This window comes from Dendrobates tinctorius, unplaced genomic scaffold (genome assembly GCF_039654945.1).
Source record: "Dendrobates tinctorius isolate UK_male_01 unplaced genomic scaffold, ASM3965494v1 ptg000016l, whole genome shotgun sequence".
Taxonomy (NCBI): domain Eukaryota; kingdom Metazoa; phylum Chordata; class Amphibia; order Anura; family Dendrobatidae; genus Dendrobates; species Dendrobates tinctorius.
The window spans coordinates 34597987-34623084 of record NW_027361684.1 but is presented as its reverse complement, the minus strand read 5'-3'; the positions used below and the strand labels follow the sequence as shown (position 1 = coordinate 34623084).

At 44.5% G+C, this 25098-nt stretch overlaps 1 protein-coding gene across 1 annotated transcript in view; it reads left to right on the top strand.

The window, feature by feature from the left end:
- Positions 1–17623, top strand: part of RILP (Rab interacting lysosomal protein) — a 54684-nt gene extending 37061 nt beyond the window's left edge. Inside the window, exons 4-8 of the mRNA XM_073565663.1 lie at positions 3070–3264; positions 12645–12805; positions 13261–13383; positions 14838–14918; positions 17165–17623. Of these exons, the coding sequence (XP_073421764.1) occupies positions 3070–3264; positions 12645–12805; positions 13261–13383; positions 14838–14918; positions 17165–17276 (672 nt within the window). The 3' untranslated portion in view covers positions 17277–17623. The remainder of the gene's footprint in view (positions 1–3069; positions 3265–12644; positions 12806–13260; positions 13384–14837; positions 14919–17164) is intronic.
- The last annotated feature ends 7475 nt before the right edge of the window (positions 17624–25098 follow it).

Genomic DNA, 25098 nt, shown 5'->3' with positions numbered 1-25098 from the left:
CATGCCCGTGTATACTCCCAGGAGCGAAATGTAAAGCTGTGATCCGTTTAGGCATTACAAAGTGGTTTTCCACACAGAGGGGGCGCCTTCGGTAAGCCCATCAGTGTCACCAGTGGTCAGTGTCAATGGGTCACCACGGTCCTGCGGTGATGAATTAGAAAGCTTTTTTGCCAGAGACAAACATGCCATTGGTGCAGCCTGTGCAGCCATATACGGGTCCTTCTACCTCCAAAGCAGGTGAAATCATGGCTTATAGTGTGGAAAAAGGGCCCATATACTGTTCTTGCACAGGGGCCCCCTTCTGTCTGTGTCCACTCCTGTTTTTTTCTTTGGCTATAGTTCAAATTTCAGAGTTGACATTATGAAGATTAACATAACTATTCACAGAGAACAATGCTCCTTGTCTCCCAATAACTAGTAAAGTGTTGTGCGTTTTTTACTCCATACTGTCAGGGTTTCTAAGGTGACAGCTGAGTCTCAGTATTCTGGGATGCCGCCTATATGCGCATTTAAAATGCTCAGCTAAATATATGTATTTATTTATTTCTACATTATTTTCCGTAGTGGATAACTCTTTGTAAAAGCTCCAGTTCAGTCACTACTGCTATATACTGTAATAGGACCTATTTAAGACACAATCTAGATCTTGCAAAAGATGGGAAAAATCCCTGATAAGATTGCAGCAATTCTTTTGCAAGTAAAGGTTAGAAAGTGCTTATTTATGGACTGCGCATATCTCCTCCCTCCTGTTAGGTGGCTGTAAACTAATCCTGTATCCATTTAAATAGTGTGTGTGCGTGTCAGGCAGGGTGACCCAGCCACATGCTCCTCCATTAGAAAGCTCCGCGGCCTATGTCTAGTCGTCGTAGGTGCTATTTCTGACCTGGGATTGTGTTTCTGTCTGGAGCATCTCCTGGAACGTTCAGGTCTTTTAAGAAGAACCTCTCGCCTGCTCCTTATTATGTAGAATTTATAAGTATTGATGAGCGAACGTGCTTGTATAAGGTATTATCTGAGCATGCTCGGGTGCTAACCAAGTATCTTTGACGTGCTTGGAAAATATGTTTTGAGTTCCTGCGGCTGTTTGACAGCTGCAATACGTGCAGGGATGGCCTGTTTACTAGGCAATCCCTACATATACATGTGTTGCAGCTGTCGAACAGCCACAAGACTTGCAGGCGCGGCGACTCAAACATATTTTTCAAGTATGCCGAAGACACTCGGTTAGCACCTGAGCATGGTCAGATAACACCTTATCCAAGCATGTTCTCTCATCGCTGGTTATAAGCAGTGTGCAGTGGGGGCTGTAACATACATGATTGCCGGGCGGGCTCTGCTAGAACCGGTGTAGTCCTAGAAGTCTTTGTAAATATTGCATCCTTCCCTCGTGGCGTCTGAGCACGCCGTGCCTCATACCTAGAGTCCAGCTTGCCCTAGCATTGAACGCTTACTAAAAATGGGCTTTCTTATGTGGATGTCTGTTATCAGGTCCTGTAATGACCATTATATTACCTTGTTTTATGGGACATAAAGGTGATAAGCCGAATGGCTGTTGTCAACCTTACCGTGACTCAGAATCAAATGACACGTACGTGAATATGGGAAAACCCCAGCTCACTGTTGTACATGTTATGACATGAACTCTGGTTTCCCTTCTTATTTCTGTTTGTTTCTGGATAGCACTTTCTTGAAGGGGCTGTTCCCCCCCCTGCTGCCCAGCGTCCTCGCTGATTGCTGGGGTGGATGCTCTTGCTTGATTGACAGGGCAAGCAATGTAACAATGCCGCTGGAACAAACTATGAGCTGCCATTTCAGGGGCTGGACTTACAACCTCAATAGAAAAGAGCTTGTAAGCGCTGCGCTTGTCGCCCAGCAATGCTAGATTGCAGCAGTAGCCAGTCCCCTTGACAACGAGCATTAAAATAAAAAAAAAAATGGCAATATCAGGAGAACGAAAGGGACATAAGTACAATACAAAAGCGTGTATTTTTACAAGCATTATCCCACAATACCCATCAATGAACATGGGGATGACACTTTAATTAAATCTGATATCTCTTTACTATACAGGTCTTACTAATTGAAAAAAAAAATGTTTGAAACCTGTAAATCATTTATTTTTATCATTTATTTTTGTACTTTTATAAGGTAGTTTGTTCAGTCAATCAGATCTACCCATAAAAAATAAATCCTTGACTTTTATATGTCTGCGCTTCGTATCACACTGACTATCTCATGCTGCCGAAAAACGGAAACGGCGACTTCTGCATTCAGCATTCGTGTTCTTTACATGCAGAGAACTAATTAATTCAGTTCCGTGTTACAATAGTGTCCGTCTTTCATGGAGCTGTGTCGATAAGATATTTACTAGTTAACTTGTGTTGTAAACGGTTAATTTCACTGGGCTTCTACTTTCTGTTTTTTTATGTTTGTACTGTAGTCAGTTATATTATTTTTTTTTTTTTTATTTTAATAATTTTATTTTTTAGAAAACACATGGGTGGGGTGAGTCCGACATTCTGAAACCATGCAGGCCCCTCGCTGACACCCGGGTCACGTCACTATAACTTCTAAAATATATTGATGAGCCAGATGTACAAGGATCCTGACCTTTAGGCTGTGTGCACACGATGCGTTTTTTTAAGCGTTTCCGCAGCGTTTGAGCCGGCTCAGACGCTGCAGAAACGCTTAAAAGATGCATCAAATTAATTAGCATGCGTTTTTGGCTTTCTGTGCCAATGCATGCGTTTTTAACCACTCAGGAATCGCTTAGCGGCTAAAAACGCAGCATGCTCATTAATTTCCGCATTGCTGAGCGTTTTTAGCCATCCCCAATGATCCCAGAAATCGCGTGTCAAAAAAGCGTCAAAATCGCGTCAAAAATCGCGCGGAAAAAGACGCGCAGTTTCTGGGAAGGGGATCCTTTTTCTGAGCGCTTAAAAGCGCTAGCGTGTGCACATAGCCTTACAGTATTTTGCTGAGGTGCTAAAAATCTTGTGCGTTCTATAGCTGGTGCATAACGATCAGTACTGCGTATAGCTGATGTGTGTTTTTCTCCGGACATTGCAGCTACAGGAACAGTTGAACCGTTTCATGAATATGAATGAAGACTTGCGCCGAAAAGGCTCTGTTGTCCACGCTCAACTTAAAAGCTCCCTGCAGAGGAAAGCAGATCTGGAGAACCTGCTCCAAGAAAAGCAGAAGGAGATGGACGCTGTGTTAGAGAGGTTCTCTGTAGCCCAAGCCGTTCCTGATAAAAATATGGTATGTCATGGTAATAAGCAAAATCTGTACTTTATTACATTGTTTAACTGCAAGTTGTATTAAACAATGGGAAAACCCACTTGAACTGTAGCTTCACTCCTCCTGAAGAAGTACTAAGACGAAATGTGCGTTGGGGCGGTGGGGAAGCGTCATCAAGTAGAATCCTCTAGGTAAGTATATCTTTCATGCTTTAATCTATTTGGCTTGAACTGCTGGGAATGTTTCACCCCCTGTACCGTTGCCTATGCTGATTTATAAGGTATGACAATGATACTACCATTCCTTACATGTACTTTATGGCGTCCCCACTATTGACTGTCAGTTCCTTTTTGTTCTTATTTTATCTTATGTCCATTTTAACATGTCTTTATAAAAATGAAAATAATTTTTTAAGGATATTTTCTCCTTGATTATTTAACCGCTTTTTATTCGGACTCCCATGACAGCACCACGAGAGAGGGGATCCGCCCCTTTAGGAACAGGAAACCTACAGATACAAAAGGGCGGCACCTCTCCCACGCATCAGTTGGTTTCCTGTTCCTGAAGGGACGGGATCCTACAGAAGAACAGGATCCCAGGCCGCCCGGCCGATACAGGTAGCGGGGGGGGGTCTCCTACCTCGGCCTGGTGTGGATCCCTGGAAGACGCCACGGTGGCCCAGGATGGGTAGCACGGCGGTGGCATAGTCAGCAGGGAGCGGCGTCTGGAGGATGTCCGACTCCAGGATAAAGACCGCCGCCGGTGATTATGTTCCCCCCGGGGGCCCCCGGATCCGGCTAGTGCGGTGGCCGGCGCGCTGCGGGGGGGCTGCGACCGGGGAGCGCGTTATCCCGAAGCTCCCGGGCGTCCCGCGTGACTTCCGGTCAGTCGGGGTCGCGGTGACGTCAGGGGGCGGCCGGAGGAGGTGCTTCCGGGTCGCAGGCGCGAGGAAAACAAGATGGCGGCGCCCATCGCAAACGCCGCTGAGCGGAGGAGGGGTATATAGGCAGGACCCTGGCAGGGTGCCTTGCCTTGGCCACAATATTGCGAGCAGTAATGGAGAGCGAGCAGGAGCAGCAGCGGCGGCAGCAGTGACAAACATCTCTGCCGCCCCTGGATGACCTTCGGCAGGTCAAGCAGAAAAAGAAAGTCACGTGACAGCGAACGTACGGGACGAAGTGACCAGTCCAGTCATAAAAGCTCCTCTAAGCAGACAGGAGCATCGACTGAGAAGAATCCCTCTCATCCTCCGGTACTTGATTGTGGCACTGGTAAGTGATCTTCGTGAAAGTTCACTCAGTGACGGGGCCCCCCGTTCTGTGCTTTATTCTAGGGGGAAGAAGGCTTCAAGTAAAACTAAACACATGGAATGCGCACTCTGTGCATGCCCATTACCGGACTCATGCCCCAAAAGATTGTGCCCCCCCTGTATTCAGCAGACAGTGGCGGAAGAGTCGCCCGCGGTAGCAGCGAGTTTGAGAGACATTGTTAGGGCAGAAATGAAGGAAACCCTAAAGTCACTGTCCCAGCCGGAAACTATAAAGGGCGGGGTCCCGGTGGAGTCCGATTCCTCGGCAGATTGGAGGAGAAGTAGAGACTCCCAGGCTTCATCTCCCTCGTCCTCCTCAGGAGAAGAGGACTCTGGGCGATTTTGTCTGCCTCTTGACCGGGTAGACAAGCTGGTCAAAGCAGTCAGAGGGACAATGGAAGTAGAGGAGCCTAAGCCCCAATTATCCATGCAGGATGTCATGTTCAGGGGGCTGGAGCAGAGGAAGCGTAGAGTCTTCCCGTTAAATCAGAAGATCCTGGATCTAATCCACAGAGAATGGAAAAAACTGGATAAAAGAGGGTCGCTACCACCAGCCCTCAAACGCAGATATCCCTTCTACGATCCGGCAGTAAATACTTGGGACAAGGCCCCCAAATTAGATGCGGCCATTGCAAAGGCATCGAAAAGATCCTCACTGCCCTTTGAGGACATGGGATCCCTTAAAGATCCCCTAGACAGGAAGGCAGACACCTTCCTTAAGAATACTTGGGAGATGGCAGCCGGTTCCTTAAGACCAGCAGTGGCGTCAACATGCACAGCCAGGTCCATGATGGTCTGGTTGGACCAGTTGGAGTCACAATTAAAACGGTACGTCAAGACAAACAATTCTTGGGGCCCTACCAACAATCCAAGAGGGAGCAGCCTTCCTAGCAGATGCCTCGGTGGATGCAGTAAGAATGGCAGCCAGAGCAGCAGGTCTCTCTAATGCGGCTCGTAGAGCCCTGTGGCTAAAGTGCTGGCAGGGAGACATTCAGACCAGGGCAAAGCTTTGTACTATTCCGTGTGAGGGGGAATATTTGTTCGGCGCAGTCCTGGACGAAGTGCTTGAGAAGGCTGGGGACGACAAGAAAAAATTCCCAAATCTCTGGCCTACATCCTACCGACGCCCATTTGGTAGAAGGAGATTCGGTCAGGGGAGAAGGCGCAATTCTTCGCCTACTAGAGACCGTCCCAGATGGGAAGATAGAAGGAGAAAAGGTACGGGCTACATGTTTAGACGCTCGTCTGGAGATCAAAAGAGACAGAATCAATGACTAGCAATTCCCGTGGGGGGTAGACTATCATCCTTCCTTCCGGCATGGTCACAGATTACAAATAGTGACTGGGTGCGCAATGTAATATCCACCGGGCTTAGATTGGAGTTTACCCAGGTCCCGCGGGATACCTTTAAACCCACTCCTTTAAGATCTTCACCCCTCGAACAAGCAGCTTTAGAAGCGGAGGTCTTGAGCCTATGCCAGAAAAACGTCCTGATAGAGGTTCCAGAAGCTGAGAGAGGAAGAGGGTTCTACTCTCCCTTATTCCTGATCCAAAAACCTGATAAGACATTTAGAACAATCATTAACTTACGTTTCCTTAATGAGTTTTTGGTGAACCGTACTTTTAAGATGGAGTCCATCAATACGACAATAAAGATATTGTTTAAAGGGTGTTTTATAGCAGTCATAGATTTGAAAGATGCGTACTATCATGTACCTATCCATGCAGACTTACAGCAGTTCCTGAGAGTGGCGGTTTCAATAGACGGCACAGTCCGTCATTATCAATATAGAGCCCTTCCCTTTGGTCTCTCAGCAGCGCCCCGGGTATTTACAAAGATAGTGGCCGAAGTGATGGCGCATTTACGGGAAGTGGACATCCTGATTGTTCCATATTTGGATGATTTTTTAATTGTGGGAAAATCGGTGGGCCATTGTACATCCCTGATAGAAAGAGCTAAGTCCAGGTTAGAAAACCTCGGATGGATATTAAACTATGAGAAATCCCGACTCCAGCCCTCAAAAATACAAAAGTTTCTAGGCTTACTATTAAATTCAGAAACTCAGCAGTGTCTGTTGCCATTGGATAAAATGCAAAAGATACAGCAGCAGGTTCTTCGGGCGGTTGATAATCCTTCTATGACCCTCAGACAGGCCATGTCCCTGTTGGGATCTCTAACCTCATGCATCCCAGCAGTTAGGTGGGCACAATTCCATACTAGAGCCCTTCAGAAGGATGTCCTATTTAATAGCAGGGCCTTAAGACACTCCTTACAAGGTCAACTGTTGCTAAGCCCCTCGACTGTCACATCGCTTAGATGGTGGCTCGATGATGAGAACCTAGCCTCAGGGGTGCCCTGGATAACGCAGATAACCCGTGTTATAACCACAGACGCTAGTCCCTTCGGTTGGGGGGCCCATATGGGGGACATAGTGGTACAGGGACAGTGGGATTCGGATACGGAGATCTCATTCAACCAAAGAGAGCTATTGGCGATAGAGCAGGCAGTCAAAGAACTCATTATGTACCTACAGGGCCATCACGTGAGGATACTCTCGGACAACCAGGTAGCGGTAGCATATATCAACCACCAAGGTGGAACCCGCTCCGACGCCCTGATGCGGACAACAGAACGTCTCCTTCAAATAGCAGAGGGAAGTTTTCTATCTTTGACGGCGCTCCACATCAGAGGAAAGGACAACGTAAAGGCAGACTTTCTAAGCCGCAAGGCTCTAAAGCAAGGAGAATGGGCTTTGAACAGGGATATTTACCACCAGATTGTCCGCAGATGGGGTCGGCCAGAGGTAGACCTCTTTGCCACCAGAGAAAACAGAAAAGAAAAATCGTTCTGCTCTCTGAATCCCAGGGAAAATCCACTAGCCAGTGGACGCCCTCCTGATAAGATGGAACTTTTCTCTGGCATACGCCTTCCCGCCATTAAATCTTCTACCTCTGGTAGTAAGGAAGATCAGGGAAGATCGGGCAAGAGTCATATTAATTGCCCCCTTTTGGCCCAGGAGGACCTGGTTTGCATGGTTGAGGACCATGTCTGTATGCGATCCCTGGGTGCTGCCGAACCTTCCGGATCTCCTCTACCAGGGGCCAGTCAGCCACCCACAAGTAGCGAGACTCCATTTGACGGCGTGGTCTTTGAAAGGTCACTGTTAGAGGATAGAGGGTTCTCCAAGAAGTTAATTGATACCCTCCTAAAAAGCAGGAAATTGACTACCACTAACATCCATGCTAGGACCTGGAAGCGATTCCTGTCCACCTTTCAGTTTGACGCCAGAGACGGAATTCCCACGAAACATATTCTGGAATTTCTCCAGAAGGGTCTTGAATTGGGTCTCTTCACAAGTACATTAAAAGTACAAGTTTCAGCCTTAGGGGCCTTGTTTGCATGTGATATTGCCAATAACTATTGGGTAGCAAGGTTCATCAAAGCAGCGGCTAGATCGAGACCCATACACAAAGACAGATGTGTACCTTGGGACTTAAATTTAGTCCTTACGGCCATGACAGAAACACCATTTGAACCTCTGGATTCGGCCTCATTAAAGATTATATCTCTTAAGGCAGCTTTTCTGGTGGCGATAACATCCGCACGTAGAGTGAGCGACATACAGGCACTTTCCAGATTGCCCCCTTACACAGAGTTCTTACAGGATAGAGTAATCCTAAGGCCAGATCCAGCATACCTTCCCAAGGTAGCATCACAATTTCACAGGACACAAGAGATGGTTCTGCCTTCCTTCCTCCCTAATCCGACCAACCCTAAGGAGCAAAAACTTCAGGCATTAGATATTAGGAGATGCTTACTTAAATATTTAGCAGCCTCGGATCCTTGGAAGAAGGAGAATGCATTATTCCTATCCTTCCAAGGTCCCAGGAAAGGTTGAAGGTTATCAAAACGCACATTAGCGAGGTGGATTAGGGAGGCTATCTCTCTTGCCTACACAGCAGGTGGAGGTCCGGCTCCGCAGAACCTGAGGGCGCATTCCACTCGTGCCATGGCATCATCTTGGGCAGAAAGATCTGGAGTGTCAATTGATCAGATATGTAAGGCGGCCACCTGGTCATCTCCTTCCACCTTTTTTAACCGCTATCGATTTAGATATGGGTGCCTCTTCAGATCTCACCTTCGGGCTAAGGGTGCTGCAGGCTGTAGTCCCGCCCTAAATTAGTTTACATCTCTGTAATTCTCTCGTGGTGCTGTCATGGGAGTCCGAATAAAGTATTAAGTTACGTACCGGTAACGGTATTTTTCGGAAGCCCATGACAGCACCCTTAGTTCCCTCCCTTGTTCACATATAGGGGTGCACTCCTTTAGAAGATTGTCCACAATTTACGGTATGTGGGAGATGGTGTAAAAAAAAAAAAAAAAAAAAAATATTTCTGCTATATAGGGTAGATAGGTTGTATATATTATATGTTGTGTACTAACCATGGTAGCCTCTCAATCTCTGTAAACCAACTGATGCGTGGGAGAGGTGCCGCCCTTTTGTATCTGTAGGTTTCCTGTTCCTAAAGGGGCGGATCCCCTCTCTCGTGGTACTGTCATGGGCTTCCGAAAAATACCGTTACCGGTACGTAACTTAATACTTTTGAGTACATACACAAGTTGTATTAGTAGATTATTTTAATATACAACTAAAATTTCCAAATACCTTACAAATGTACTGATTGTAGATTTAGCTGAAAGACGTGTTTATAGAGACTACTCGGTTTACCTTTATTTGGGCCATACATTAATGAACCTGTTGGGTCCCCTGACTGTCCTCAATCACTGCAGTAGAGGTATGGGTGAAGATTTCCTTATTAGAATAAGGAGTTTAATTTATTGCTGTAATATTTGAAGAATATATTTTTTCCTGATGCGTCGCATTTGCTAATGAAGCAGGACTAGTTCGACCCCCAAACCACCCCCCCCCGTCCTGCCTCACATCTTCTAATCACGCCTCTCCAAGCATGATTGACAGCCTGCATAATGATCCTATCAAAGGGGATTGTATGGAGGCTGTCAATTCACATCTACAGGATTAGTCCTGCCTTAGTAGTATATACAATGCTGTGGAGTAAAGCTGCATTCTTCACACAGCATGTTACATCAAACACCTTACAATAAAGAAATCTGCATGCATACCTCTATAGTAGCAGTTGGGTACCGTCAATGGACTGGACAGGTTCCCAGGGTAGCTACGTCCAATACTTGGTCCTAAAGAGACTGTTTTCTTCTTTCTGGATCAGAACCAACTTGCCTAATTTTTCCTATTCAGCAGTGCCTCCAATATGGAAGCGTACCCAAATCTGCCCCACTGACCGCTTTATCTTTTCACTTGCCACGAAAACATGTTAGGATCTCTCAAGGTTTGTAATGTGAGCCCACCGCTGTATATTGGACAGTGCTTTTAATGAACGCAGTGGTACAGAGTAAGGCTGGGGCTATACAGCAACTTTGGCCGCGACAGCCATCTTCAGTGCCACTGCTACATCGCGGTGCTGTAGAAATGAATGGGATCTCATTGTGATACCTGCACTACCGCTAGAAGGAAGTCGCAAAAAATCAGACTGCTGGATTTCTTACAACATGCTTGTCGCAGCAGTGTAGGTATCGCGATGTGACCCCATTCGCTTCTCTAGTGCCGTGATGTAACAGCAGCACTGGACAAACTTAAAGGGGTTGTCCTGGCTTATTGCGAAAGTCTGCAGTCACTCTGTGTGACTGCAGACTCGTGAATCCTTACATCGCTTGCAATGTAAACTGACCGAGACTGCGCACATCTGATCGAAATTTTACCAGGAGTATGCATATCGTATACATGCGGCAACATGATTGCTTGGTCTTGCCGCAAGCTTCCGATATGAGAATTCACAAGTCTGCAGTCATATAGTGTGACTGAAGACTTTCGTGAGAGGCCTAGACTACCCCTTAAGTCATACGACTGCTGTTGTGGCTAAAATCACTGCATAGCCCTAGCCTTAAAATATAAAATGGTGATAAAGCATTACCCCTGATTGATAGGGGCATCAGCACATGTGCCTCAGCTGACACTATCATCGGCTATATGACAGCATATACATAAATGAATATCCCCATATCTGGGCAGCTCAGCTGATTACGTGCTCGTGTCCCTCACACCTCAGGGGCCGGGCAGTAATAAGGTTAAGGTGATCACTCACTACTTGGAGCTCGTGTCTTGTTTATCTTCTCTACCAATAAATCCCCATTATGGTGACTCAGTGCATAATAAACTGATCCAGGTACTAAGCCACAACATTATTTCAGCATTGTGGCTGCAATGAAGTCCTGCGCTGTTTTTATTTTTTTTTTTAAATGGTTTTTATTATGATTTACATAGACAAAGGTCACAGAAGGATTGCAGTAACACAACAAGGTCCAAATATTCCAGTATGAAGCAAACAGTAGGCGTGATGTTAGATTTTTAATGAGGCTGCCAGTCCTGGATACAATGGTGTAGTAATGAGGCTGTGAGGCTCGGCTAAAGGGGTCTAGCTATGAGGCTGCAAGACGTGGCTACAGGGGCCTAGAAATGCGGCTGTGAGTCCCAGATACAGGGGCCCAGTAATGAGTCTACATGGCTCGGTTACAGGCGGCTAGCAGTCCGGCAGCAAGGGTCTAGTATTGAGGCTGCCAGACCTGGTGCTTAGCAATGATTCTGCCAGTCCTGGATACTGTGTTCTAGTGGTCAGGCTGCCAGTCCTGGATACCGTGGTCTAGTGGTGAGGCTGTCAGTCCTGGATACCGTGGTCTAGTGGTGAGGCTGTCAGTCCTGGATACCGTGGTCTAGCTGTGAGGCTGTCAGTCCTGGATACCGTGATCTAGCGGTGAGGCTGTCAGTCCTGGATACCGTGGTCTAGCGGTGAGGCTGTCAGTCCTGGATACCGTGATCTAGCGGTGAGGCTGTCAGTCCTGGATACCGTGGTCTAGCGGTGAGGCTGTCAGTCCTGGATTCCATGGTCTAGCGGTGAGGCTGTCAGTCCTGGATACCGTGGTCTAGTGGTGAGGCTGTCAGTCCTGGATACCATGATCTAGGGGTGAGGCTGTCAGTCCTGGATACCGTGATCTAGGGGTGAGGCTGTCAGTCCTGGATTCCATGGTCTAGCGGTGAGGCTGTCAGTCCTGGATTCCATGGTCTAGCGGTGAGGCTGTCAGTCCTGGATACCGTGATCTAGGGGTGAGGCTGTCAGTCCTGGATACCGTGATCTAGGGGTGAGGCTGTCAGTCCTGGATACCGTGATCTAGGGGTGAGGCTGTCAGTCCTGGATTCCGTGGTCTAGGGGTGAGGCTGTCAGTCCTGGATTCCGTGGTCTAGGGGTGAGGCTGTCAGTCCTGGATTCCGTGGTCTAGGGGTGAGGCTGTCAGTCCTGGATTCCGTGGTCTAGGGGTGAGGCTGTCAGTCCTGGATACAGTGGTCTAGGGGTGAGGCTGTCAGTCCTGGATACAGTGGTCTAGCGGTGAGGCTGTCAGTCCTGGATACCGTGGTCTAGCGGTGAGGCCGTCAGTCCTGGATACCGTGATCTAGCGGTGAGGCTGTCAGTCCTGGATACCGTGGTCTAGCGGTGAGGCTGTCAGTCCTGGAAACAGTGTCCTCGTTTGCTGCTTCTGTTGAGGTGGGCTCATTATTAGAGTTGAGCAAATATCTTCGGTTCCCCGCTTATTCGGCAAGCTATAGCGCTTGCCGAAAGCGGGAACCCGTCTTCCTGGATTGCTTTGGCTGAACAGCTGATCGGCGCCTGTGTCAGTCACAACACACAGGCTCTCCATGCATGTGCTGTGACTGTCACACAGCCGCGACACATGCAACTGCGGTGGCGTTCAGCTAATCAGCCGGCGAGATCCACGAAGCTGGGTTCCCGCTGTAGCTTATTCGGCAAGAGCTATAGGTTGCCGAATAAGCAGGGAACAGAAGATACTCCATCAACTCTACTCATTATATATGGATGAATCTCCATTGCCATCTACTGGTCAGAGAAAAAAAACATAAGTTGAGAAAAAAACATATTGTTCCCTCTGTTTTCTCCTCATACCTCGTTTATCACAGTTCATAATCAGATTATGTGACTTTTTCAGAACACACCTGAATGTAAGTCTCTGGAACAAGATGGAAAGGACAACACACCATCAAACCAACTATGTTTTACCAAGGAAGATGTGAAGCATATTGTACAGGAGAGGAATGAGCTGAAGACAAACCTGTTCTTGGTAAATGAGGAGTTGCAGTATTACCACAGGTAACTTATACCAGCACCTTTTATAATAAATCTGCAAAGCCCATCAGCATTCCATGATAAATTTGCAGAAGGGGTGATGGGTTTCAGAAGCAACTACCTCCATTCCTGACATCTTAAATGCTGGTATTAACACCGAAAGCTAAAAGGTTAAAGGGAATCTGTCACCAGGTTTTTGCTACCCCATCTGAGCACAGGATCCTGTATGGATAGAGACCCTGATTCCTGCTATGTGTCACTTACTGGGCTGCTTGCTGAAGTTTAAAAAAAAAAAAAAAAAAAAAACGAAAATCCTTTTTCTCTGCTGCAGTTCTACCAGTTCTCTGATTGCTGAATATTTAACACATTTTGCTAAGGGATTAATAGGTGGCCATGTTGTGCACATATGAGTTATAGTGCTATTTTAGGAGGATGCACTTTGGTCTGATAACAGATTTTCTTTGCTTTTTGCTACATAGGGAGCTGCTGAATGATGAGAGGATCCCCAGCCTTTTGTTGTGTGGCATGAAATCTGCCATCAGAAAGCAGAAGAAGAAAATCAAAGCCAAAATGCTAGGCATCATGGAATCTCCCAGCAGCAGGTCAGCCTTCACCTCTGTATGATTGCAATATATACAGCAGTGCTCGTGACGAGGCTTTATAGGGAAACTCTCATCACTGGAAATGCTGTTTACCTGTAGATATAGGATTAATCTGCAGGTAAATGACCTTAATACCCTGTGTACCCCGTTGACCTGAAGTGCAGCTACATGGCAAACATTTTGTGCAATGACTCCCTCCAAGTCACCGGTGCAGGAGACAGGTTACCTCACCGCTCTGTATATTGGGCGCGTGGCTGTAATCTTGCCCGACACTTCTGATAATCTGGCATCTTCATTACCATCGGGGTTGTCAGGTTATTGGAGATTCTCTGCTGTAGTAAGGTACTACGTGGAAACGTCTACATACTCCAGAACCCTATAATCTTCCACATGTATTCTTACTAAATGATCATGAGAAAGTCAAGAGTCTAGGGCTAAGCAAACCCCAGTGGGCCACAATGTCCAATGCAGCATGCAGTCAATGCACATTTATTCGTATAGGCCACACACAGGGCTCTACAGTAATGTAATCACTCTTTCAAACATACTATGGGAATTGATGGGTCTTTATGAATAGAAATGTAATGGGTCCAGCAGTGACTATATGGAAAGCGAGGAATCCGGGGAATCCTGTATGGCAGGTTTTAATTTTAAAATGCTTCTTTTTGCCATTGCTTCTGTATTTGTATAGTTGGTGTAGGAGACGACCATCACCCGTCACTATCCCCATCGAGCAAAAAAAAACCCAGCATTTATGGATGGTACCTGATTGGCGTCAGTTGTGCACAACACTGTAAATTCATACAGCTCAATGATGGAGAAGACGAACGTGGCATCCGCTTCCGTTCCATTTATTACATCAGATGTAAATACTTATGTCCCCCCCAAAAAATTGAGCAAAGTATTCAAGGAGTGATACCTTTATTGGCTAACCAGAGAAATTCTATTTGCAAGCTTTCAAGGCTCAGAAGGCCCCTTCATCAGGCGTATACTGAGAAGAGATGGCAACATTTATATAGGAATTCTATAATGACATGAGAGATGTTGGCCTATCTTTCACGCATCTCTCATGTCCTTGTATAATTCCTATATAAATGTTGCCATCTCTTCTCAGTATACTGTATGCCTGATGAAGGGGCCATCTGAGCCTTGAAAGCTTGCAAATATAATTTCTCTGGTTAGCCAATAAAGGTATCACTCCTTGAATACTTTTCTCAATTTTTTGGGGGGACATAAGTATTTACATCTATTTGTCTGGATAACATGGCACCACAATATTATTTTGTATTGTACATTTATTACATCACGAAGCCTTCCCAATTATGTGACGTGAAGGAATTAAACAAAATGGAATCTAGTAACATTCTCATCTTCTTCCCCTTGGTAAATTTGCCCTGCTGGTTTTCCCCTATATAATAGTAATCCTGTCTTTTGGATGTTTGCGGTTGTTGCAGTGATGATGAGAGCACATGGACACAGACAACAACGACAGACTGTGTGGACGCCAGGACTCCAGACTCAAAAATCAAGAGTTTGTAAGTCTCCTTCTCTTAGTAATTTCATCCGTTTGTTCTTCCGCCCAAGGAATAGACAGGTACTGAGGAGCGGCCGGTCCGAGTTCAGGCTGGATTCACACTGGCATTCAGACATAATAGCAGGATTGCTACTATTCTAGGCATTCAGTGCAGCTTGGGGCAGGTTTGCTGCATGTCACTATTCAGTGGTGTATCACTTATTCCTGGCTGCTCATTGCTGATTGTGGCTGCTGAGCTGTGTATTGCAGCTTTGTCCCATCTAAATAAATTGGATCTCCTGCCAATGTAACCTTGAATGAATTTTCAAAAAGTAAGTAACCCCTTTTAAAGTGTTTCCCATCTATCAAGAACATTGTTCATGGTGTGAAGTGGTATAAAATAATGGATTAACCCTTACTTACCCTTTTATCCACCTTCTAGCTCCAACACCACAGCTCTAGTGATGAGCGAGTATGCTCGGGTGATCTCCGAGTGTTTTGGCCATGCTCGGAGATTTAGTTTGTGTCGCCGCAGCTGCATGATTTGCAGATGCTAGACAGTCTGAATACATGTGAGGATTGCCCGTTTGTTAGGCAGTTCCTCATGTATTCAGGCTGTCTAGCATCCGCAAATCATGCAGCTGCGGCGACACAAACTAAATCTTTGCGCACGCCCAAAATACTGGGAGAACCCCCGAGCATTCTCGCTCATCACTACACAGCTCCAGTGGTCCCCCACCAATCCCTGAGCTCAGTGGTGATAGTCGCATGGTTGCCTTATAACCATTGAGACCAATGATTGACTGCAGCGGTCACATGCAGGAAGAAAGGAGATCAGCAGAAGCCAGCGGAGTGGTGGAACTGGAGACAGCAGGGGACTAATGGACAAATGCAGCTTATTCCTTTTAGTTTATGCCATTTCTTCCTCGATGGCAGTATTCCTAAAAAAATGAAAATCCCATGAAGCTAAATTTTCTCACATGCAGATTCTGGAAGTACACAAATACAAAGCATCGGTGTTCTAAAATTTGACCATGAAAAATACTATATAGTTGATAGTTGGTTGTATTTTTATTGAAAAAAATAAAAGATAAATCTTGAAGGAAGATGTAGCGTCACATAATGGGATAAGTGCTTACAGCATCTTACTCTGACTTTGCTGCACAAGGCTCCTAGAATATACAACATTGCCGCAACTGATTTATTCTTAATTTCTTTTTCTTTTGGAAGCTAATGTGGGTGATATAGGTGAGCCTTCACGGGTAGAGTTTAGCGAATTTGATTGGTCCCTGCGGAAGGAACCCGGATACACGGAGCACGCTGGCTGATCAGCGCCGCAGCTGCATGTGTCACAGTCACAACACATGCAGGGATTGCTCTTGCATCGGATGCCATATGCTAATGTGTCTCCAGCTGATATTTGCTCTGGTAGCATCTGATATAAGCGATATACAGCGGTCCTGCACATGGCTTAGGAACCGGTGAAGCGTACTACTGTTTATATCCATTTCAAGTGAATGGTAAAGTGCAGTTCTTGGCAGCAACCTCTAAGCAATGTACAGGAACTCCGTGCTTCACCCCGTACATCGCTTATATCTGCTGCCAGAGCAGATATAAATAATTCACAAAATAATTGGCCCCAATATAACTACCAATATCCTTTCAATTCCAGGAAACCATATACCATAGAATATGTCATCTCAGTTTTGTGGTACCCATTAATGGAAAAAAGGTGCCACACAATGGTACATGAGATAAAATAAATATAACACTTTATTTACAATATATTAAAACAAAAAATAACAAGATAGGGTACAAGAGAAAAAATAAATAAATGAAGAGGGACATAAACAACCATAGGACACCCACTATTGTAAGTTTTACCAGCCAGTAAATATTGTTAAATTACTCAAACACCAAAATCTTTTGCTTATGGTACTAATGGAGTCCCTATTCAAATTTGCATGTGGCTCCTATGAGTATCACAATAACTAGAATCCAGAACCGCATTAGCCCTATAGCTACCTGTAGTCATGCGTCAATAAGGTGCATAGTGCAAAAAAGTGACGTGAAGATGAACCTTAACCTACCGGTGGCTGGTAAGTGGGAATCCCCGAACGTCCCTCTGCCCCGACGCGCAGAGCAGATATAAGCTGATCGGTGTGGGGGCCGGGAGTCAAAATCCCACCAATCTCATTGGTCATCAGTTGTTAAATACCAAACAACTAGACACAAACTTACTAATATCGCAGTATTTTTCTTCCGCAGATTTGGGATGTGGTACGGGAAACAGGAAGCTGAACCGGGCCCCTGGGAAATCATCAATGTGAAAGAAATCAACAGCATCGAAAAAGAAGATAGCAGAGCGGACAGTGTCTGAAATAATGCACAAATGTGAAAAAAATCTGGTTCTCTACCACATTGTACAGCCTGATGCAGATCGCTGATGTCCGGGGAGCAGTCGTATCTGTGCAGCATAGCAGGCTGTACATCCAGGCGGAAATGTATATTAATTGTCCCATGAAAGAGAACACAATATATTTTTCTAACGTTATTTTATTGGAAATTATTTTTATAATATATTGCAATTTTTAATTATATGTCCGTATTCAAAGTATTTTTTTCAGCTATAAATTATTTGTAATATATATCTGGATATTTCTTGTGTTTATTAATCTTAAAGCAATGGAAAATAAATATTTGATCAAATGTTGTAGATTTCTCACATTTGAAGTTGGTGAAATATTGTCATTATTTTCTATTCCATTCATGTACACATTGTGCTAAGTGATCTGAAACATGAGCTATAAAGGCTCGTTCAGACGGGTGTATAGTCGGACTAATAATGGGTGTACATGTTCCTTTAGAGAGAAACGGTATGTCCACTTGTAAAGGCCAAATTCTTTATTTCTGATCCATTAAAACATGCCCTGCTCGCCCATAATACCTTCTCTGACGCGTTTCCAGCTCTAACTGCGCCCTTAGTCATAGAGATATCGTCAGTATTCAGTAGCACGCAAATTTTAAAATGTGTGTAACATATTCTGATTGGTCAAGAGTGATTTTAACATTAATACAATAGCATCATATCACTTTGTAAAGTTAGTCCATTTGGTTGTTTTCTGTTTAAAGTAAGAATCCAATACATTTCTCTTAAAGGCACTTAATTTTTTTTGCCAGTGACCGTCCCTCTCAGGATAATTAACCTTTTCAATTCAATATAATTTAAACCATGCAGGTTACCATTGTGCATTTCTATATAATGATTTGCGACCCCTGAATGTGTTATTTTTATTGACCTAAACAAAGTGCAAAAGCGCATGCATGGTAGTCATTATTTCCCTCTACTCCTCTTTGGTCAGACCTCATCTGGAATATTGTGTCCAGTTTTGGGCGCCACATTTTAAAAAAGACATCAACAAACTGGAGCAAGTTCAGAAAAGAGCGACCAGAATGATGACCGGTCTGCAAACCCTGTCTTATGAGGAAAGGTTGCAGGATTTGGGAATGTTTAGTTTGCAAAAGAGAAGACTGAGAGGAGACAATAGCTGTCTACAAATATCTAAAGGGCTGTCACATTGTAGAAGGATCAACTTTATTCTCATTTGCAAGAGGAAAGACTAGAAGCAATGGGATGAAACTGAATGGGAGGAGACACAGATTAGATATTAGAAAAAACTTTTTGACAGTTAGAGTGATCAATGAGTGGAACAGGCTGCCACGAGAAGTGGTGAGTTCTCCTTCAATGGAAGTCTTCAAACAGAGGCTGGACAGACATCTGACTGGGATGATTTAGCGAATCCTGCTTTGAGCAGGGGGTTGGACCAGATGGCCCAGGAGGTCCCTTCCAACTCAACGATTCTATGATTCTAGTCCTGAAGTCGATGTGACTGGGAACCGCGTTGACAATAAACCAGCACTTTATATCTGATCGTGGATTGTTATTTCCAGAAAGCGCAGAAATACTTCCATTTCTCTGCCTTTTTTTTTCTTTTTTAGATGTTGCACATAGGTTCCAATATACGTTCATATACCGTATATGTACCGTAGATTACATATAGTGCATTCCATACAATATATAATATCATGCGAGTCACAATTTATAAAGGTTTTTATACAATATTCTTTGCTTTCCTTTTTTACCATATGTGCATGTATTACAATTATTTCCACACTTAACCACATGGTTATCTGAGTTGTTTTTTTTTCTTACACGTATTAGGAGATAGTATATTATTATTGCATTCCCTCTTTTAGTTACAAATCTATACCCTTTATTTAAGATCTTATTTAATGTTGTCTTGGTATAGTGTGGGTATATATTTATTAATACTTTTAATATTTTTAAACTGTATTCTATATGGAGTAGTTAATGTAGGTATAACAGTATCCTTGTTATTTTTTTAGATTTTTTCCAACAATTCTATTCATTTTTTTTTATCCATCATATTTTTATATGAATTGTCAATATTTTTATTTCTATACCCTCTATTTTTCAATTTATATTTAATAATCATACTTTCCCTAAAAAAAAATCCACTTTTGAACATATGTTTTGCTCATAATAGTTCTCCATATGGCATTGCATTTAAAGTGTGGTTAGGGTGATAACTATCTACGCGAAGTACATTGTCGTCACTTACTTTTTTACGGAACATCTTAGTGTGAATAACTCCCAATATCCAATCACCGATTAATTCAATGTCCAGAAACTGAATTTTTTTTCTTTTGACCAGGTAGCTATAAATCTTTAGATTAATTTCATTGGATAGTTAATAAAATTCAGTATGGTCACCATGTTGCCCCTCTAGATGATGAGGATATCATCAACATAGCGACCATACCAAATCAACTCCTCTTTCTCAGGGCCCCAACACATCATGGTGTCAGGATTTCCTTTGTTTTGCACCAGGGATGGAATTATTATTGAGGCCTCAGAAGCTGCTGCTCTCTCCCCTGAGAAATACGAAGGAAACCCTGACACCATGATGTGTTGGGGCCGTGAGGACAGGAGTTTTAAGTACACTGCTGTATGTGCTCACAAGACATAGGGGCAGTATAAAAATGACTACATGGATGATCAATGGAGTAAAGACAACACAAAGATATAGGGAGTAAAAAGATTTTATTTTTAGATGGGGCCATTATATATTATAGGATCATGTATATGTGTAAATTATTCATCCATCAGACTAAACCTATTTATGGGCCGAGTTGGTCCAGAGGAAGGCGAAAACCCCCTGTGAGGAATCGGCCAATTATCCTCATATCAGGGGGGAAAATTCCTTCCTGACCCCAAATATGGCGGTCAGAATAAATCCCAGGATCAAGTGCATATGTATGTGTCAGCTATAAATGATATGAAGTAAAACATTTATCTATTTTTTATGTATATTATGCCATTAATATGTGACTAGAACAAGTAGACTAAGGACTAATTAGACTAACTTATGTCTATTTGGCTTAACTAACATTTTTTTTTACACTAAATATTTTATTAATAACTATTATTATTTATCGATTTTATTTTTTTAACCTTTTTATGCTCTGAAAGTGTGTACTTACATTTAGTGTGATGGGTTAATAAGTATTTGTAAGCTGTGTTGATCCAGAGGAAGGAGAAAACCCCCTGTGAGGAATAAGCCAATTGTCCTGATAACAGGGGGAAAAATTCCTTCCTGACCCCAAATATGGCGATCAGAACAAATCCCAAGATCAAAAGCTGATACCTAACCTGTGTAATCTACCTAGCATGTGTAATGTAACTGTCCTGTAAAAAATATATTTTTATTTACTTAGATCGAATAAATATAAATAGACTATTTTTTTATTTTAAACTAAGGTATTTTTATTCTATTATAGCTTTGTTCTTATGCTAGTAGTGTGTGATTCTACTTATTTATCTTTTATGCTAAACCTATTTAATGCCGTGTAGATCCAGAGGAAGGCGAAAACCCCCTATGAGGAATGAGCCAATTGTCCTCATATTAGGGGGAAAAATTCCTTCCTGACCCCAAATATGGCGATCGGATTAAATCCCAGGATCAATAGCCAATCTATGTACTATATCTATGTGCTATGTGTGTGCCTGTACTGATGATGTAGTGTGGGGACCTGCACTGATCATGTAGTGTGGGTGTTGTGTGATGGGTGCGATACTTACCAGGCCTGTGCTAAGGCGAGTTCAGGGATAATGGCCGCTCCTTACATTCTGCCCCAGGACTGAAAGGTGCGACTATTGTTCCTGAGCTCACCAGATGGAAAGTTAGCACAGGCCGCTCCTGGGGCTGGAAGGATGTCAGAATCCAACCCAGGATTGGAGGAGGTAAGATCAAGGGTCTGGGGCAGCAATGGCAGTGGTCCGGCATGAAGATGGTATAGACAGAGTTGATGTTGGGGGGCAGCCGAGGTGATCTACAGCAGCAGAGACATGAGGCACGGGTCAGGAGGCATGAAGTTCCGGGCAGTTGGCACGGGCTCATCCTGCAAGACATGAGAGGAAGACATGAACTCTTCTATCTACCGGATTTACTGTTTCATTAGGGGAATGGTCTTTATAATGAACCTTTCCTCTATGTAACATCAGATACAATGTATTGATATAATAGGTGTCCAATGTGTACAGCGATCACTCACCAGATGGTCATGGATTCTTTCACAATCGAGATCTTTTCACCCACCTAAGAAAAATAGAGACAAAGTTTTTGGCAGAAAAAGTGAAAAAAGACAAGATGGATGATGATGATTACCACAATGTGAGAACCCAGATGGAGGAGATCCCTACCGGGCCCAGCTTGGTGACATGTATGTAAATCCGGCTACGGGGTGAAGGACTGTTTGCTCCGGCCACTGCAGATGGTGTTTCTCCAGAACTGGCCTGAATGGTGTAAATGGAGGCTCTGCTCTCCTTTCCTCCAGATCCTTCCAGCCGATGGTGGTAAAGAATGGATGCTCTCGGATGTTCCCGCTCACACCCAGGCGTGTCTGAGGGTCTTTGCGCAGGAGCCTGTTGATGAGATGTTTCACATCAGCATCAAGCCAAGATGGAAATTTTGGCTTTTCATTGATGATAGCTTTGAAAGCCATTTGCTTGACGGGGCCGCTGTAAAATGGGGATCGTCCTGCTGCCATCCTGGACACCACAATCCCCAGGCTCCACCAGTCCACTGCTGCGCCGTATCGTTTTCTACGAAGCACCTTAGGGGCCATGTAATGGAAAGTGCCCGTCACTCCAGAGATGTTTTGGGAGGAGGATACGCCATCTTGGGCAAGCCCAAGGTCGATGATGCGGATGTGGCCATCTGCATCCAGCATGATGTTATCCGGCTTTATATCTCTGCAATAAAATAAGAAAATAAAATAAGAAATCTGTTCAGTGATACAAGAAATGTAAAATGGGTCACTACAAGAGCAGCTAGAATAGGCGGCAGGACACCAGGAAAGCTTGAGAAAGGTCTATACTTGAGACCGAAACGTCGCCACATGGGCTATTAAAAAACACTTTTTTCTAATATTTCATATGGTGTGCTGCCTCCATCTTTTTGATTTTTTATCCATAAGGACTGGTATGTGCCTGGGAGGCTTTGCTCCCTACTTTTTCCTGTTCTGTTGTTTCTTATTTTTTATCTGCAATAAAATAAGAAAATAAAATAAGAAATCTGTTCAGTGATACAAGAAATGGAAAATGGGTCACTACAAGATCAGCAAGAATAGGCAGCAGGACACCAGGAAAGCTGGGGGCCATATCTCTAGCATGTAAAGGGGACAGAGAGGAGGAGGAAAGTTCTGCTTACCGGTGGACGATGTTGTGTCTGTGGAGGAACTGGAGGCCACATACCATCTCTGCTGTGTAGAATCTGATGGAGAGAACAGTGTAAGATCAGCATCATAAAATCCTTCTCTAACAATCCCCAAATACTTTGGCACCCCACCTCCTGCATCAAGGACCCTAAATATGTGCTCTGCCAGTGCTTCCCTAGCTGCACTCTGACCTCAGGATTTTTCCCATCCTCTTAGTTCTGTTTTAGATATTCTCTGCTTTCTCACCTCACATTGCCGATGTTCAGGCAGCCGCACATCTTGATTAAATCCTCCAGGCTGCCACCGGACAGATACTCCGTGATGAAATATGCCCTGTGCTGAGACTGGTGTGCGGCATAGAGGTGGCATAGGAATGGGCAGTCTCTGGCTGCCAGGAGTATCCGCCGCTCTCTCATGATGGTGTCTTCATTGTCCCTTTTGGTGATCATTTTGACAGCCACATTGATGTTACGACCGGGGACTGATGCCAGGACCACCTTAAAATCAAAATGGAGAATACTTAGAAGGTGTCTGCAGGGGGTGGAATGATCTGGATTTTATAGTGCACAAGGCACATGAGAAAACTGAGAGGTCGCTCAGTCTGCTGGTAATCAAGACTATGTAGAAGAGCAGATTTATCAGCACAATGCACTGCCTGCTCCATGGATAGGCTATGGAGAGGTCTTAATGAATAATCATCATTTCTTGCCAATAAATCAATAATACACATGAAAATAAGCATTTTTTTAATTAATCTTATTTGAAAAATCTGCTTCTTTCTCTGACAGGACTGATTTACAATTTTAAAAATTCTCTAGTTCTGGGTAAAATCTATATTCATTGAAGACAGATTGCTTCAATACTGAGAGGCAGGGCCGGACTGGGACTGCAAATCAGCCCTGGCACACAAACCAAAGCAGCCCACATGCAAATCAGGGGTCTCAAACTCTCGGCCCGCGGGCCATCTGCGGCCTTCGGGACAATAGTTTGCGGCCCTCACCTCATGGGCCCTTGGGACAATAGTTTGCGACCCTCACCTCGGCCGGGATCACACATACGAGAAACACGGCCGAGTCTGGCATGTGAAATCCCAGTCACACGTAGTACCGCTCATTAAGGTCACGAATAGGGACGCCACTCCACTATCATAGGAGTGGCACCCATATTCATGAGCTTAATCAGCGGTACCACGTGACGTGTGATCATGCGCTCATACAGGAAGAAGATGTCGGCGCTGGACCATCGGAGCTGCAGCAGGAGGAGGTGAGTATGATGATGGCTAGACAGTCACAGCAACCTGCTGTCAGCAGGCAAGGCGTATGAGTCACACTCGCAACACATGCAGCAAGAGCAGCCGAGCAGGGACCAGACCGCTCCACAGACTCAGGTGCGCCGGGTTCAGAATGAGCAGTGGGGCTGTGCGGTATATTGCTCTCGGAGGCGGGACATCAGCCGGCCTTATTGCGAACTTGCGCCATTACCCTTGGCTCAGAAGCGGAGGCGGGCGCAGAAATTGCTGCTCAGCGGGACAGAAAAAAAAAAGCGGAAAAGACGCATCGGCTAACACTGAAACAGTAACACCAAGTGGAATTATCTATTACACAGCCCCAAACAAGTCTTTTTCAAAGCCTGCAGTGAAGAGAGAGGTTGGTGATGAGCACAGACAATTTCAGGAAAAGTGGGAAGTGCAATATTTCATTGTTGAGCACAGGGGCATCCCGACGTGTCTTATTTGCACAGAGAAAGTTGCAGTGCACAAACAATACAATTTGAAACGTCATTACATAACTAGACATGCTGAGGAGTATGCAAAATACCAGGGAGATGAAAGAGCCAACCGTGCTGCTAATCTTAAAAGATATCTACTGAGGCAACAAGATTTCTTTAAGAAAGCAACCAAAGAGAATGCTGCAGCAGTCGAAGCTAGCTACGTGGTTAGTGAGATGATTGCTAAAGCAGGAAAGCCATTCAAAGAAGGTGAATTTGTAATACAGTGCATATTACAGGCTGCAAGTATTGTCTGTCCAGAAAAGAAAGGTCAGTTTAGCAACATCAGCCTTTCTGCCAACACCGTAGCAGGGCGCATTTCTGACCTGTCAAGTGACATTTGTGATCAACTGTGCGAAAGCAAAATGTTTCAGTGTATACTCAGTCGCTCTTGATGAGACCACAGACATCACCGACACTGCCCAGCTCGCAATCTATGTCTGTGGTGCTGATGACAATTTTGAAGTCATAGAGGAGTTGGAGGAGGTCATTGCTCGGCACTGCATTATCCATCAGCAGGCCCTTTGCAGCAAATGCCTGAAGCTTGACAATGTGATGTCTTTCGTTGTGAAATGCATCAACCAAATCAGATCCAGGGGCTTAAACCACAGAAGGTTTCCTGCTTTTTTAGAGGA